This window comes from Glycine soja, chromosome 8 (genome assembly GCF_004193775.1).
Source record: "Glycine soja cultivar W05 chromosome 8, ASM419377v2, whole genome shotgun sequence".
Taxonomy (NCBI): domain Eukaryota; kingdom Viridiplantae; phylum Streptophyta; class Magnoliopsida; order Fabales; family Fabaceae; genus Glycine; species Glycine soja.
Window position 1 is genome coordinate 17,620,193 of NC_041009.1, and position 17,884 is coordinate 17,638,076.

The following is a 17,884-nucleotide window of genomic DNA, read 5'->3' on the forward strand; positions in this document are numbered from 1 at the left end:
TATTATTTGATCAAAAGTTAATAACTAATAGAGTGAGTTACTAAAATTCATTTAAGGGTTTGTTCACTTTCAATATATGTTTTTTTTACATGCAAAAATAAACAATTAAACACATGACTACTATTTAAAAGATAATGAATCATCCTGGCACACCATATTGGTTTGTTGTTACAAGCCTATACGCATAAGTAAACAGGGGAAAAATCTACTCCCAATTGCAAACTAATAACTACTTGTTTTTTCTGCAAATTAATTACTAATTTTTTCTCTTAAAAAAACCACTTATTTTATATTTATTGCAACAATGATTTTCGTCATCATTAAGTGCATTTTAAGCTAAAATATCATAGTTCTAAATTAAAGGCAAGAAAATTAAACAGCAATATTACATGTACAAGCATAGTACACAAATTTCTATTTTATTTTTATTTTTATTTTTAGAAAAGCATATTAGGCACATAAATTTATGATTTAAATACCTTTTAGTTTTTTCAATTTAGTGTTTTTAAAATTTTTATTTTTGTAATTATTTTTTATTTTTAGTTATTGTAAATTATGTTTTTTTCTTTAAAGGATTTTAGATGCTACAGTGAATAGTAAAAAAATATTATCTAAAGTAATATAAAAAAATAAAACAAATATAATTTAGAATGACAAAAAAAGTAATTTTGTAAGAGAAAAACATAAAAAAATTGAATTACAACAACTAAAAACAGGTATTTAAGTATAAATTTGATGAAAATTTAGATGAGTTTAACATTATTATTAATTTATCTCTTTTAAAAAAGATGATTAGTTTATTACCTAATTAGCCCAGGAAGAAAAAAACATTAGACGAGTACTGAAGTCCCTGAGGCTTGAGTCAGTCACAGAAAAACAAAATCCTAACAAACCCTAGGAAGGAAAACGTCGTCGCAACAATCTTGATTGAGTTCAGCGATGGCCCTTGTTCTCCGTCTTGGAAGCAGAAGCAGAAGAAGAAGCGTGTTGTTCTTCTCCACCAACTCCAACTCTCCCTTATCTTCCCTTTTCAATGACAATCTCAAACAATCCTCTCCCTCAAACACCACGCGTTCCTCCTTTCGCACTCCCCCTAACTCCCAACCAGGTTTCACCGACGACATCAACAAAAACCTCCACGAATTCCGCGCCCGGACCACCGCGCCTCCACCGCAGCAAACCTCGTTCCAGAAGCAAACTATTCGTGATTATCTCAGACGTAACTTCGATCAGAATCAAACTGAGACCGCTAAGAAAGCTTCACGCCAGAGACTTAGCCTGGAGGAGAAATTGGGGATGTTGAGGCCGGAGGAAACGAAAAAGGATTGGTTTTCCGTGAGCGAGAGGCCTGGCATGATGAGGAAGATGGAGGAGGAGGAGGAGCAGAAGCAGGCCCATTCCAATACCACCGCGCCTCCACCGCAGCAAACCTCGTTCCAGAAGCAAACTATTCTTGATTGTCTCAGACGTAAATTCGATCAGTTGGATCAGAATCAAACTGAGACCGCTAAGAAAGCTTCACGCCAGAGACTTAGGCTGGAGGAGAAATTCGGGATGTTGAGGCCGAAGGAAACGAAAAAGGATTGGTTTTCCGTGAGCGAGAGGCCTGGCATGATGAGGAAGATGGAGGAGGAGGAGGAGGAGGAGGAGGAGTGATTTAACTTGATTTCGTCTGGCTTGAAGCTTTGTTTGGTATTAAATGTTCAGTCATAAGTAAAAGCATATGACTTGAGATGTTGAGATTAGCTTGCTTCCATGTCATTTGTATTGACATGTTAAAAATTGTAGTTTCCTATATTATCTCTGTGTTTCACTTGTTTTACATGGAGGACAGTCTGATTTTTAGCTTCATTTGATTCCTAGAGCAGGGCAAATATATTGTTCTGACTTCTGTTAAAATCTTGAATATGGTCATAGATAGAAGTTTGAACTGGTGACTGCATACTCTCCTCATTCATGTATTTGTTTTCTTTGTTTTATCTTGCTGTTGTTTTTCATTTGACCAGCCTATCCTATACCACGCAGATATTAGCGTTTATCACCAGTCCGAATTTACTCTGTATGCAGTTGCAGTATGACCCAGTTGCAGTATGACCCTGTCATTTCTATGTAGGGTCCATTTGATCCAAAGTAAAGATAGACTAGGTATATAGTCTACGAAATACTTTATCCCTGATTTAATTCACTCTATTGTGTTTTAGGATGTTCATTCTCATAAAGGTTTGATAGCAATGGTTAAGAGGAGAAGAAGATTACTGAAATACCTTAAAAGAACTGATTGGGATTCCTATTGTTTTGTTATCTCCAAGCTAGAACTACGTGATAATCCTGATCATGGTTATAAAACACGATCGATCTGGTGTGGCAGCATAGGATCACATATCTGGTGGTCAGATGAACGAAAACCCAAAATAAGAAAAATGGAAAAAGACAATCAGCCAGTTGATGGAAAGCCAGCTGGGTTGTGCAGGTTTCATTCAGGTCAGTCAGGGTGTAGTGCAGAATCACCAGTTTTTCAGGTCTGGTTTTTACAACTACGATCCGCATATCAATTACTGATGCAATGCGTTATTCTATTTCTCTTTCTGTACGAGGAGGAGATTGACATAATGGTCAGCCCATTTAATTATTTTTTTTACCAGCCTTGGGTTGAATTTATGACAGATGTTTTCATTTCCCTTGCGATGTTTGTTTTATATGGTTTTGGCCGTCTTTTCCATTAGAATAATATCTCATGTATCGAATGTAGAAAAATCTGACTCTAAAGCAGAAATATGAAGGGCATTTTGAGAATTAATTCTTATTTGAATCAGAAAAACAACTTGAATAATATACAAGCAGTGAATCAAACTGCTGCCCACCTTATACCAATCCTAATAACATGGTAGATATATTAAGAAAATGCTGAAAAATAGCTAGCTCCTGACAAATAGGAGTTATTGATACATGATAGTGAATTGTAGAGATGAAACAGCAGTAGCCACAAGTGGCGTATGAATGAACATTGGGTCAAAGGATCAGCAGCTGCAAGAGAGGCTCAAGGGTAATTGTAACAGGCCTGCAACTTGGAATGATTTGTACACTGAGGCATAATACTTCAATTCTAGAATGGCTTATGTTTGTTTTTTTATACTGATTTTATAGTTTTTGTTTTCATCTTTTTATACTATGTTTGGTATTTTCGGTTAGATGGAGAGCACGTTGTAAGTGGGGAGGTTATGACAATGTGTGTTGTGGATGTATAAATACAAATATGGAATGGAATAGAAAAGGGAGGATAGCTGGACAGTTTCTCATCTGATTTTTCTTCTCTGTCCCTGGCAGTGGCAGTGGCAGTTTCAACACTTGAAACTGATTCTCTTTTTTCTGCATCGTAACACAGCAAGACCCAACAACTTCAAATTTAAATAATCGCCAATTTAGAGCTCCACTTACTCAACATAATGGGAAACAAATAATATGGTTGCGAAAGAAATTTTGTTTTGGTTCACTAATCATATTTTATAAAGGATCACAGGTTATTATTTACAACGTGACTTCAATTTCATTTCAAGTTTGCAGAATAATCATTTAAGTGGAATATTCACCACTCATAAAAATAGTGGAATATTCTCCCGTCATATATCATCAGTTGATTTTATTGGTTTTATCTACTTAAATGGGTGTTTTTTTTATTGGTTTTTGGTAATTGGAGTTTTGATATTTTAACAAATTCAACAGTTGATTTATTAGTTTTTATCTACGTACATGTGACACATTTTCATTTCAAAATGAAAGAACAAGGGAAAGTTGTTCTCAGTAGTGTCAAACTTTACGTCGGTCTAAATGATGAAGATAATGTGTTTGGTTTAACGTTGGATGCTTTCGAGTCACATTGAAATATCAGATACATAATTATAAGTAACTTTTTACATTTTTGGTTCCATATGAAAGAATTAATTTAGGATTCAAATTGATTATGACTAGAAAACACTATGACTTCTGTGTTAGGAAAAAATTATATTGAATCTTATTATTAATTTACATTTACAATAAAAACATATAAATATAAATTACATCACTTTAAAATTAATTTTAACAAAAATAATAAGAAAAAACAACATAGTAATCTTGAGTTTAAGTTTTAAATACACAATTATATTAAATATTAGAAACTTAAGTTTTAAGAACTATTATGGAGAGTGCAGGAGAAAACAGTGATTTGCTGAAAATATAATCGTACAATGTTATTAAAAAAAAAATAAGTATTTTTTAAAAATGTATTTCAATAAAAAAAAAATTTGCTTACTAAAAATAAGGAGAAAATTTATTTTTAAAAAATAGAAACAGTTGAGATAAAAGAAAAAAAAAAAAGAGAGATATAAGACAGAAGAATACAAAGATAGCAACGGATGTCTGAGCTTCGTTTATTGGGGATGTGCACATATGGTGTAGGTTAGTGTGGGAGACCGAGTTAGGTCTCTCACCGTGAGAAAGTTTTAATGGCCGTTAGATTTGAGTCACTTTAAATGAATGGATGTGATTTCTCAGGGGAACCGGTTGTTGGAGGACATTTTGTCATTTAAAAATATTTGAAAATGGTGACGCTGGTATTGTTTAATTTAAAGAGAAAAAAAAAAAACGTGGCCATCTCATTAAGCGGACCTTGGTGACTCTTTTTGTTGAAATAAAACAATACCATACCAGTAACCTATTAAGTCACCATTTTCAAATATTTGTAAAATGACAAAATGTCCTCCCATAACCGGTTCCCCTGAAAAATCACATCCATTCATTTAAAGTGACTCAAATCTAACGGCCACTAAAACATTCGCACAGTGAGAGACCTAACTCGGTCTCGCACACTAGCCTCGTCCGTGCACACATAAATAAGGCTGAAGTGAAGAAGAGATGCAAAGAAAGTGAAGGTTACATTTTCCGTGGAAGATTCGTAGCGTCTTGGCTTGTTAAGCTTCTTTCTTCTTTCTAAAGGCTACATTTTCCATGGAACTGTCAGAGAACCTGCTACTCTGAAATATCAACACTTGCTCAAACTCCACGGAGCACTCTCTTCAAGGCAGATTTCTTGAATTACGAATCTCTTTGCTCAGCAATTTCTGGATGCACTGCAGTTTTCCATCTTGCTTGCCCTGTACCCTCAATTATTGTTCCCAACCCTCAGGCAATTCTTTTTATATATATATTTGGGGTTTCATTGCTTATTAATGGAATTTACAAAAAAAAAAGGTATATCATTTAATCAATTATACATATGATTCTAATTCTGCAGGTAGAAACGATTGAGCCTGCTGTGAAAGGAACCACTAATGTACTTGAAGCTAAAGTGCAACGACTTGTCTTTGTATCATCTATAGTTGCTATTTCCATTAACCCCAATTTACCTAAAGATAAAGTCATTGATGAGTCCTATTCGTCTGATAAAGATTACTGCAAAAGAACTCGGGTCTTTAAATTTATTACATGTGTGCTTATTATGATGTAGACCATGGTTTTAAATTGCGGTTGTGAGCCAGAAAACCCTTTACATTGCGGGAAAAAGCGCCTGATGCGAATGCAATTGCGGTTGTGATGTGATTGCAGAGTGTCAAAATACCTTCACGTTGTGGACCACAATTTAAAACCATGGATGTGGATTTGTCGCTAGTCTTAATCTATAGTGGTAGTAGTATTATCTTTGGTTGGGGTTTACTATTTTATTTCAGAGTGTTGAGTTGCAAAATATGTAAAGTTTCAATCATCAAGAATGTTTGGGTTATTGTAACTAATATATCTCACATATGATCCAGAACTGGTACTGTTTTTCCAAGACAGAGGCAGAGGAGCAGGCCCTTGACTTTGCCAAGAGAACTGGCCTTGATCTGGTAAGCATCTGCCCTTCCCTTGTGTTCTGGCCCATTTTACAGTCAACCACTGTTAATACCAGTAGCTTGGTTCTCCTCAAACTTTTAAAAGGTGCCTACTATTGCCTTATCTGATTATTCTTATAACTATACATTAATTTACTTACCGTGCAATGGTAGTTCAAATGCCTTATTGCTTTACATGATAATCACATATCTTCCATAACATTTTTGGTCATGTGAAAGTGGTTTTAAAATTTTTGGTGTCCACTGTGCAGAACTAATTCTGAGTTTGGCCTTAGCAATTTGGTTGACACAGGTGTCATGTCCAGTCGACATGATCATGCTCTACTTGGGGATTTTGCACTGTCACTAGCTTTCATGCCACAACACTTAAAGTGATGTTGTCATTGTTGTGTATTTTATTTGATTTATACTTAAGAATATCATAGTTATCAAATAATAAAAAAATCATGGCATTGGGCTTGTTTTTTTGGTTTGTCTGAAATTGAAGGTGTTGATTCATTGGAGAAGAAGATCCGTTGGATAGTGGATGTACGATATGTAGTTTATGCAATACTTTTGACTTATGAGAAGCTTGAGGCAAAAGGGAGATACGTATTCCATTCACATAACATCAAGACACGGGATATGCTGGAGAAACTGAAGAGTATATATCCCAGCTACAAATACCCTGCGAAGTAAAATTCTCAGTTTCACTTTATTTATAATTCAAAGGAAAGTTGTAGCAATAAGCCAAGTATCAACCTAAATGTGTTGACCCTTATTTTGGATTTGGTGCACTTGCATAGAAATCTTAGTTATGACCCCAAGCTCCAGCTTGTTGGGTTTGGTCTGAATTCTGAATTTAAATACTATTATTGATAATTTCTTATTTTATTGTATATACAAATCTTGTAATTAATATTAGAATATGTATGATAGATAAATGTTAGTAACACACTCCAACTATTGGATGAAATTTATGTGGGATATCCACTAAACGATGTGTGTCCTACTCTCTACATGAATTTCACCAAATAGAGTGTGTTGCTAGCACTCTTCAAACTGAAAAAGTCATTTAATTAATAATGAGTGCATGTAAAGTGGGTTACTTGTTAAGTCAGTTGTTGCGAGCATAAATACTTGTATTACCAAAATTGATTGAGCCATGAGAAAGAGGGAGGAAATTTTGTTAGTAATGTTGCAACGTTGAAGGGTTTGCAACTTTATACACAAAAAGTTTGAATGGTATGCAATTTTGTTGTAAGAAATGGCATTGATAGAAGGTTTGCAGCAGCAGCTCTTCCCTCCAGAAGCTGTATTATAATGTATGCAAATCCTTAATTCTTATATCCCTGGTGTAGTCATGTTAGGTCGAATTACATTAAATTTGTATGATTTTATGATACCTTCCTTAATTACTACTATTACTATGCAAGTGCACGTAGAAGGGGATAAATTATTACCCCCTTAAACAACTGCTTCTATATGTACTATTTTGTAGTTACATGCTTAACAATAAGTTTCATTCATGGCAGCTATACTGAGGTGGATGATTACATAAGTTTCAGCTCAGAGAAACTGCAAAGGTTGGGTTGGAAATACAGGTCACTGGAGGAAGCACTCATTGATTCTGTTGAGAGCTATCGGGAAGCTGGCCTCCTGCAATCAGAATAAATGTGACTTGTTCTTATATATAGATATCCCTTGTTCTGGATGACCACTGAACTATATGCTTGTGACTTGTGAGAATGAACATAAAATTTACTTAAAGATAGTAGCTATCACGACTAAATTTAAATATGTGGATACCAGTTTGACCTTGATTTGATTTGTATTGGGAAATTTTCTTTGATGGAGTTTGGGTTTAGTGATTTGGACATGTAAAAACCGGATTGGGAATATAACACCCTACTCCCAAATCCATACATATATATAACTTAATATTTTTATTTTTTATAATTATAAAATATCAATTAATTATTTTAACAGTTAAATAATAAAATTATAAATATATGTTTAATTGAAAAATAAAATTTAATTCTTGATTTTATATTTGAAAGATGATGTTATTTATGATTATTTTATATTATTTGAATAAAAATATGATTAATAATTTACTATATGATCTTTAAAAATATAAGTAAATTAATTATTTTAAAATAATACACGAGGCAAATTTCTCTTTTGTTCAAAAAATAAAATCCGATAGAAATGAAGTCAAGTTTAAAGTTTTTATCCACATCTCTATCCTAAACTCACTCTCTTTTGGGGAGACAAGAATGGAGAGCTAAACTAACTCTCATGTCTAATGGACACATTTCTCACATCTTATAAATTTCATGGCATATAAATGATCTAACTTTTTAGGTTATTTTTCACTATATGATTTTTAAAAATATAAGTAAATTAATTACTATATGATTATTTATGATTATTTTATATTATTTGAATAAAAATATGATTAATAATTTACTATATGATTTTTAAAAATATAAGTAAATTAATTATTTTAAAATAATACACAAGGCAAATTTCTCTTTTGTTAAAAAAAACCCGATAGAAATGAACTCAAGTTTAAAGTTTTTATCCACATCTCCATCCTAAACTTACTCTCTTTTGGGGAGACAAGAATGGAGAACTAAACTAACTCTCTGTCCAATGAACACGTTTCTCACATCATATAAATGATCTAACTTTTTAGGCTAATTTTCACTTTTAATGATGAAAATGTCGGCTTGTTTTTATTTTATTTTTTTTACATAAAAATAGTAAAAAAAATTCCTAAGATTTTTTTAAAGCTATTTTTAGAATTTCTAATATAAACACATAAAAATAGTATGCTATTTAAAAAAAATAAAAAAAAAAGTATTTTCTTAAAGTAAAGGTTGACTTCAGCCTCCATTTGTATGACAACATAAACACGGTTTGATTTGATTATTGCTAAAACTCATTGGCACCATTGAATCTATTTCAGGAAATTGTCCAGCAAATAATTTCTCTTTTGTCACTTAGATTTGTCTTAAATGGCGGCGAGACATCGGAAATCAACTTTAATAAAGATGATACTCTTTGCTTTTTAGTAAGTGTGTTACACTCAAGGAGATTATTTGTAGAGTTTAATTTATTAATTTTTTTTTGTAGAGTTACATGCCTCATCTTTTTCCCAACATTAATGTTACATTCCTCAACTTTTTCCTCAATCACAAAAAAACAACAATAACGAAAAGAATCACACACAGCTTGCAACTTATCATAAGAATGCTACTAACAGTGCAACGCTGTTCTAACAATACATTCTCGTAAAACACATACATTTTTTCTTATTTCTTTCTATCATATCATCCATCTTCTTTTTGTTCCTTTCTTTGTGAGCATGTGTTGTTAAAATAGCTCTACTCTTAACGCACATGATCCTTAACACTGGCAAGTACAATGAGTTTCCTCAGCTAATTGATTCAGCAATAAACACCAACATCAGAAGGTGTTGTTATTGTTCTCAATGATGGTCTTGAAATCTCCACCCAAGCAACAAAATCATCACTCACCAACCTACAATTCTTTAGATTCAACTCTTTCAACGTCCTGCATTTTTCAACTATTTCACCTACACCCTTTGGTGTAACATGCCAGCAACTCTGGATATCCAGAAGTAGTAGTCCACTACACCTCTTTGAGATTATTGAAAGTGCTTCATCCTCAATTCTTGACCCTGACAAGTTCAACACCTCAAGTTGGGAAACTTCAAAGTCCATCATCTCAAACACTTTCATTCCTGTATAGGCCAGGTTCAAATGCCTTATCTCACAGCATCTCTTCAAAACATCACCAATACATTCACCAGAAACACCCTCGCAACCGGTTAAGTCAAGAAGCTGCAAACTGGGGCAAATGGAAACAAATTTTATCAGACTTGCATCACTCAGCAAAACATTATCACCCAAATAAAGTTTTTTCACTTCAAGGTTGACAAAAGAATCTGGCATTGAATCTTCTTCTTCTTCTTCCCCTTCCACCCCAAGATATGTTCTCTCCATTTTGATCTCACTGAGCGAAGAACAGTTTCTTGTGAGTATGAAAAATGTTGAATTGGTCAGCTGGCAACAACCACTAAGGTTTATAGAAGTTAAGTTAAGAAGAAATAGAGATAACTTGCGGATACATTGATCAGTTAAAAAATCAGCTTTCCGAAGATCCAAGCATTGAACAGATTGACATTTGGATAGCACATAAGAGATTCCTGAAAATGTGCAATTGCAGCAGTTTTGGAGGATAAGTTTCTTTAGCAGAAGACCTCCACCTTCTGCAACTGCAAAGAGAAACTCATCCGAGATAACAGAATTTGACAAATCAATAGCAGTTAACCTTTTCAAACTGCTGAATGAATCAATCAAATCCAAGTCAATGGGGGCGAGTGTTAAACCAGGTCCATGTATTCTTTTCTTTTCAATGTTAAAGGAAATGGAATTCAAACCGGGTCTGAGGCGGATCGCGGAGGCAATGCCTAATTGAGTGATCTTAAAACAGGTGAAGAATGAAATCTCTTGCAATGACAAACAGTTTTGGCATAGAGAGAACAAGGATTTATCAGTGATCAAGTAATTACCAGAGATATTAATCTTGCGAAGATTCTCAAGCATTGAAGACAGCCTTAGCACCCCAAAATCAGATGCTTGAGAATCCAATGGGAAGCTTATGTCAAGCTCTTCGAGAAATGGGAAACAATAAGCCATGACTACAAGATGGCTATCGCGAAGAGAACCAATGTTTGAGCAGATCAGCACCCTCAAATTTTTCATCTTTGAGCCGAGTTCTCGCAAGCCATCAACAGGAAGTGTTCTCTGGTTGGACAGATTAAGCAAATCAAGTTCCAAACCGGATTGTGAAATTTGACGAAGCAAGCCTTCATGGTGGCTATTCAAGTGACTGAGGTCTAAGATTCTGAGCCTTGGAAACCTCAGGAGTAGCCTAGGAAGGACTGGAATGGTTGGATCATGTATTGTGAGAGAAAATTGAAGCCGGTTTGTGATGGAAAGGAACTGCTTGCAAACCAAAGATAGAGATTCCAAATGACGACCATGGCCAATGAATCTGAACACCAATTCCCAGCATTCTTCAGGAAAATTTTTCACTGACATCATGGTAAATGTTCTATCTATCAAGCACTAGAACAAGTTTAAGAGGGGAGGGATGGTAAAAGTGATCATCAAGCCACTATATGATCAGTAGTGTGGCTCAATGATTTAAAAACAAACCAACTCAATGGGGTGGATATTTATTTAACAAGTTTAGGATTTGGTGATCAAGATGACGAAATGAAGCTCATGATTCTTGAAGAAGCCTCCTTGCTTTGATATTTGACTAGTGCTGGTCCAAATCATGAAGCTCTAGAAAGTCTTTTGCTTGTTAGGTTGGCATATGTTATGGTGATCTGTAATTTTCACTTTTAAGGCTTTTACTTTTCATTCAGCACTTTTTTCATTCAACAAACAAATACTTTTCATTCACACACAAATAAAATTACCACTCTTTAAGACATTTCCTTTTATAACATCTAGTCTTATTGCATTACTCTCTTATTTACTTTTATTGTACTAAGTTACTATCTTATAGCCATGAAATTTGTATAAAAGTGCAGCGCACGACTTCCTTGAATATAATGATATTCAATTCAACATACAGGGTCTGTGACCATGACGACTTCCTAAATGGTTCATGCATACATGAAGTAATTTTAAATAAAGAATTGCCATTGGGGTAAAGTAATTGGAAAAGAAACAGATAAACGCTGCCGATGGTATTCTTATACATGTTGATGCTATTTAATAATACTGGTCATAAGATATGATCTTCATTTGAATAATTGTCTCGCAAAAGATAATAATTATGTATCTATTTATGAGTTGTGAGCTGTGGAGGGCAAGCACACCAGCAACTGTTAATTTAGAATTCATTGTTTGGATGTGTTTTTGTGAAGAATTTAAAATTTTGAAATTTTAAAATAGAATTTTAAACAACTAAAAATCTGGAATTTCAATTTCCTTTTAAAAGGTGAGAAATTGAAATTCTATTATTACATTCTTCTCCAAGAAACACCGTATAAGATTGTGGAGCATCGATCGGGTCTGAGCATGGAGGAACACGTATAACTAGCAGATTAGTCATATCTTATCTTTTCTTTTCTTTTTTCTTTCATTTTTTTCACCCTCATAATTTTAACTTTTTTTATCCAAACATAAATTTTTGAAAATAAAAGAATTTCAATTAAAGTATTTGAAATTCTTAAAATTTAAAATTTTTCAAAATTTTAAAATCCTCCGTCCAAACACACTCTAAAATAAATTACTTAAATTTCACCTATTGAAAATGCTCTAAGGATCTATTGAAGATGCTCTAAGGATCGTAATATAGGACTCTGCAAAAGAAAAAAAATATTAATTTGTTAGATGAATAGGACCAATCTGACTGCTTAAACTACCGTCAAGAAAATGCATAATTATTTTGATTTCTGATTTCTGAATCATTAAAATGCATTTGGAATTCTGTATATTTCTGCACATTTACACAAATTTACGGCAAATCATGTTCTTTAATGGGAGAGGATTGACATCAACATAATTGACTTTTTCTTAATTTTTTTATTATTGGGTCAATATGGGCGAGTCTCAATAAATAACCAATTTTACTTTTTTTTCAGTAAATAAAACTAAGTTTACTTTTTCTTAATTATTTACATTTTAAAATATTTTCTGTGTATCAAGGCTGTTTAATTGATAATTAGAGTTTAAATTTATGGATAATTAGAGATTAAAGTAAATCTTATTTTTCTAATAATTTTTATCATACACAGTAAAAAAATTAATATTTATGACCAGTATGTTACAAATTAAAAAAAGTGATTTTGATAAAAGATAATATAGTGGATTATTTTTTAGAGATGCTAATTTGTGTTTATTTACAATCATTAAAATCACTTTTTATATAAACAATTGATTTATGATAAATTATTTAAAATAATTTATGATTTTAATCAGATTTTCAATTCTTTTTTAACTTTTGATTATTTTGAAAAACTAAATAAACGCATGAATTTTTTATAAAAAAAATATGAAAAAATTGTAACCAAAGAACCTTAGACTGTGGTTGAAGAGGAGTTTGGTTGGTATAAAAGAATAGAAAAACCAAAAATTTATTGATAGTGCTAGACGGCTAGTTGTTGCACAACATCCTTAGTTCGATTTTGCATTTGTTTGATTTTTATAAATTTTGCACAAAAGAGAGTTTTAATCATACTCATATCAAATTTTTCAACAAATTAAAAGACTGATCTAAACACACGAATCCATATCATCATTGATATTGCTATAAAAGGTTCTTGAAATTTGTTGATAGTTAAGATCCCATCCAATATGATATTTTGTTTTGGGCCTGCTTTGTCTTCTTGTTTGTTCACGTTTGGTTATTTGACCTAGCATATTATTGAATGTTTTTGGTCATCCAAAAAACAAGGTTGCTAACACTTAACACTCACTCATCATCGGCCCAAAAAAGACAATAATATAAAGCTGTTTTTGAAAGTTGACAAATCTCATCTAAACACAAAAAATAGCCAAACTGAGTTCTAAGACAGGTTGGAAAAACCCAATATTTTAAATAGCTGCTAATGGTAGTTGAAATATCAAGTTTAAACTTATTTCTCACTCTAAAGTTGCCCTTCAGTACCATCACTTGATAAAATGGATAGTGAAACTATTTCCAATAAGCATAATCCAGAAGAATCCAATACAAGTAATATAATTCATGGCGTAGCAAGGAAGAGCAATACAATTTGGAACTGTATTATATTATATAACACTCAAATCCAACTGCTTAAAATGTATGCTATTCACACTTCATAATTAAGAGATGGTTACAAGCATTATCAAAACCAAAAAAAATGCGACCAAGGTACACAATTACAATATCATGGGCAAACTGTCTAAAACAACAAATGTAAACTGATATACTCCCACTTTCCAGCTTAAGTCCCTCTTCATCTTCTTCTCTTCTTTATCTATCTTCTCATTTATCACTGCTATTGCTTCTTTTTTTTTCTCTCTCTCTCCTCCCAGCGATTGCATACACAATTAGTGATCGATGTGAAAGCATCATCGACCCTTTCAATTTCATTTCTCAGAAAAGCAGCTCAAGGAAGCAAAAAAAAATCCTCCATTTCAGAATTCATTCATATCACTGCCAGAGCCTCATACTAGCAAACAAGGTTTTAAATTGCGGTGACGATTGCAGTTGCAGTTCAAATACCACAAAAATGTTGATTTTTCCTCTATAAATAACATAAAAAATTCAAGTTCATAACTTAACTTTAAATTTGATCCATTCTACTCACGATTTAACTTATAAAAATAGCCTTTGTACTATTTTGAGAAATTTCAATACCAATTCCCAGCACTCGTCGGGTAAGTGTAATTCTGATTATGGCATTGTTAATGTTTTTTCCTATATCCAATTCTGAATTCTAACCTCTCTCGATTTATGTGTGAGAGTGAGATTACGGTGGAGTCTGAAAATTCAAATTTAAAATTTAAGGAATACTAGCGTAACCTCATCCAACTTTTCGGATCAGATGGGATCCAATCCCAAACCATACTTTTAATTTTATTTATTAGTTATTAATTAACTCACGTCTCACGCTCCGCTCCAAGTGGGAAAATAATGTGGACCAAATTAAGTTTAAATTAAAGGGAAAAATTATTATTATCATTCTATTTTTTTTTTCTATTTTTTGATTAATTAAAAAATATTCAATTATTTATGATTATTTCCCTTGTAATACTATTTGTTTTTGGAAAAAAAATCTTTATATTATTTTATGATAACTTTAAAATTAGAGTTAGGGAGGGCAAGCCCTGGTGCAGCGCTAAAGTTGTGCCTTGGTGCAGCTCTAGCTCGCTTCACTGCATATGAAACAAACGGTTAGGTTAAACCGAAGGCATTTCTTTCCTAAAGACCTGTCCCCCCATAATTGACTTTTGGTCTAAAGAGATAGACTTGGCTCTCTTATCTTTCAATCTAGACTTGCATGTGTTCCGCATATGACTATTTCGAGTGATTGCTGCTATCTTTAAGAAGGGGGAAACCCCAAAGACCTAGACAGCGAAAGTCAAAGCTAGTTCCTCTTCCAATATACTACCGCTACCTTAATCCTATCAAATATTTATATTATATTTATCCTTTGAATTACTCATATATATCTAATTTCATTTCGCACCGGAAACGATTCTAGGAGAAGTAAACAGTCTCCCTCCCCTATACCTTCGCATAGTGAAGAGCCTCTGGACAATGGGGTACGAAGTTTTTTTCTAGAGATTCACAAATTTTACACTAATTAATAGTGCAAAACCATTAATGCTCACTTAAATCAACAAACAAACAAAATTAAGAGGAATTAGTTCAATTAGTTAAGTAGTTCATAAACTCTCTTATTTTTTAGTTCAATTCTTATGAATAAAAAAAATTTAACAAACAAAAACTAGAGAGAAATCAAATATAAAGACACAAATAAGATTAAAATATTAGCAAGATGAATGCCATTTTTTTTACCAAGACTTTTGAGGTTTAATTAAGGTTAATGCACGTAACTTAATAAATATTTAATACTACTCACAAATTATATATTTAGTCTAAAATATGGGTATATATATGAAGTTTTGGAATTTGTAAAAATCAATAATTTTGAAGGGAAAAAAAAACTAAAATCCTAAAACATTAAGAGATTTGATCAGGAGAAAGTACATTGAGACTTGAGAGATAAATGCATGATTATATGAATCAAGAGATAGAGGAGAGAAATATTAGATGCAGATAAGAAATAATATATCTAATCAGGAGATGGGAATAGAATGAGTACTGATAAATGCTTAGAGCATTAGAGAGAGGGAGATTATTACACGAAATTATGAAAAGAAGACCAAAGAAACGAATGAGAGGCTTGAGCCAAGTGAGAGATGAATATTTTGAGCAATATTTTTTTTATCAGCAAAAAACATTAGTGATTAATTTTATAAAAATGTTAGTGAAATAAATTTGAATTCACAGCTTTTTTTTTTTCAATCACCAAAATAACTCGTAACTCCTTTTGCCTAGAGCCAGAGTTAGTTAGAGAAGTTTTCAATTTTTTCGTACCAATAAACCAACATAGGTTGAAATCTGAAATTCTTTGATTTTGTTAATATTTAATACTACTATTTTCATTAAAATTCTTCAAACAAAGTGAAGGCTCATCAGCCAATGGTGAAGGCTTATAAACAAAGTGAAGGTTTATAAGCCAATGGTGAATGGCGACGGCGGCTCTTCAGGATCAGGAACCAAATTCTCCCGTGGCTCCTCCGGCAATTCTGGTGGCGCTAAGAAAACATCCGGTGTGCCCTCCGGCAGCTCCGGTGTTTCGGGCACAGTAAAAACCGGTGGCGTTGAAAGAAACGGCGTGGGTTCAAGTGGAGGGGGAAAGGAAATGTCTGGCAGTGTTGGCGTTGAAAGGAAAGGTGGCGAAGGTGAGAATGGGACATGTGGCGGTGCATTACTGATGAAGGGGTTCGGAGGTGATAGCCATGGAAATGTTGGAATTTGAGACATTGGAGGGGGAAGAACAAGAGGTGGAAAAAGGGTCGGAGCAGGCGGCGCCGGCGGAAGAGGTGGTGGGGAGGGTGATGGAGGTGGGCAGCAGGGTTGAACAGGCGGCGGTGGTAATGGGCAGCAGGGTGAAGCCGGCGGCGGTGAACATTCCGGTGGTGGTGGTGACAGCGATGGACAGGCTGGAGGCGGCGGTGGCGGTGGTGGTGGTGCAGAATATTGCACAGGTGGAGGGATTCTTGGTGAGTAAGTTATTGGTGGAGGAAAAGGAAATGATGGAGTTGGTGGTGTTTGGTCAAAAGGGTTGTGAGGGCACGTTAAGGTAGGAAAAGGCCAATGGCCACATTTTCCAATCAGATATAGGTAAAATGGATCACAGTATGATCTTGTTGTTCTAGATCCTCTTAGCTCTGCTTCATGTTTGTGATCTTGGGGAGCAGCAAGAGAGTGTGCGAGCAAAACAACTAGTGCAAATACAACTGTAGTCGTCACTGTATTTGCTTTCTTCATTTCTGCTGCTTTAATTTGGATTCTCTTGGCTCTGTGAAACTACTACGTGATGTCTAAACTGTATACTATTATATACATGCAACTTTAATAGTAGTAGAATTTTGTTACTATATAGTTTAGTGTTATGTGTATGAATGTGCGTGGAAGGCTTAAATGCAGCGTGTACATGCATTCAGACAAGAAGTAACAACTATACAGAGATAAGAACAAGAGATACGGTATTTTAATGGGTCTGCAATGCTCATCAACCATGCGCTCTCTCTAATTGACACACACACAAATCAAATGTGAGGCTTCCTTTTCTTTTCATTTTCCTTGTGTGTAGATCCGAGATTTGCAGGCAGAAAAAAAACATGGTGAGTTAATGGAAGGAATTGAAGAGATGCCTAGTTGTACGTGCCAATACAATGCAGTTGTGAGTGGTAAGCATCCCATTCCTTTGCGTGTCAAATCCTTATTCCAAGCATTTGCATGCATACAAACTTAGAGCCCCTCCTCAGTACTCAGCTATGCGAAGAGGTGTTCATTGGTCGTTGGCATAGCTCCTTAACCGAGGGTCTACATTTTGCAAAGAAATAAACAAGATTTAGAAAGTAAAAAAATGATATTGAATGTTGTTTGTTGAACATATAAGTATGATAAGTGAAAGTGATATAAAAAGAGGAATAGAGAGAAAATAAAAGTTTAAATTATGTGTTTTATATTTGAGGGTGTCAAAATATCATGTTTTTTTTTTAAAAATTATTTTCATTCAACAGTATGTATAAAGATATATAGAAAAACACAAAAGAAAAGTATGCGATAATAAGACTGATGCGTGATGTGTTGAAAAGAAATGAAATACAAAATGTTTCAAAAATATTATAAAATTATGTTATACAAAGAATATTTATATAAGACAA

General features: G+C 33.6%; 3 protein-coding genes and 1 pseudogene across 3 annotated transcripts; 2 read left to right on the plus strand and 2 right to left on the minus strand.

The window, feature by feature from the left end:
* The first annotated feature begins 826 nt into the window (after nt 1-826).
* LOC114422477 lies at nt 827-2,038 on the plus strand. Its single transcript, XM_028388856.1, has one exon. The coding sequence runs from the start codon at nt 940-942 to the stop codon at nt 1,654-1,656; it is 717 nt and encodes a 238-aa protein (XP_028244657.1). The 5' UTR covers nt 827-939; the 3' UTR covers nt 1,657-2,038.
* Nucleotides 2,039-2,420: 382 nt separating this feature from the next.
* Nucleotides 2,421-7,669, plus strand: LOC114423968 (annotated as a pseudogene).
* A 1,280-nt stretch (nt 7,670-8,949) lies between these two features.
* On the minus strand, nt 8,950-11,132 carry LOC114424397 (F-box/LRR-repeat protein 2-like). The gene has a single exon (XM_028391237.1). It carries the CDS (start codon nt 10,982-10,984, stop codon nt 9,302-9,304), a length of 1,683 nt encoding a protein of 560 aa, XP_028247038.1. The 5' UTR covers nt 10,985-11,132; the 3' UTR covers nt 8,950-9,301.
* A 5,028-nt stretch (nt 11,133-16,160) lies between these two features.
* On the minus strand, nt 16,161-16,982 carry LOC114423969 (vegetative cell wall protein gp1-like). Its single transcript, XM_028390863.1, has one exon. The coding sequence runs from the start codon at nt 16,980-16,982 to the stop codon at nt 16,161-16,163; it is 822 nt and encodes a 273-aa protein (XP_028246664.1).
* Nucleotides 16,983-17,884: the final 902 nt, after the last annotated feature.

Excerpts from the sequence above, each read along its gene's own strand:
- LOC114422477 (XM_028388856.1), top strand. The coding sequence starts at position 940 with ATGGCCCTTGTTCTCCGTCTTGGAAGCAGAAGCAGAAGAAGAAGCGTG.
- LOC114424397 (XM_028391237.1), bottom strand. The coding sequence starts at position 10,984 with ATGATGTCAGTGAAAAATTTTCCTGAAGAATGCTGGGAATTGGTGTTC.
- LOC114423969 (XM_028390863.1), bottom strand. The coding sequence starts at position 16,982 with ATGAAGAAAGCAAATACAGTGACGACTACAGTTGTATTTGCACTAGTT.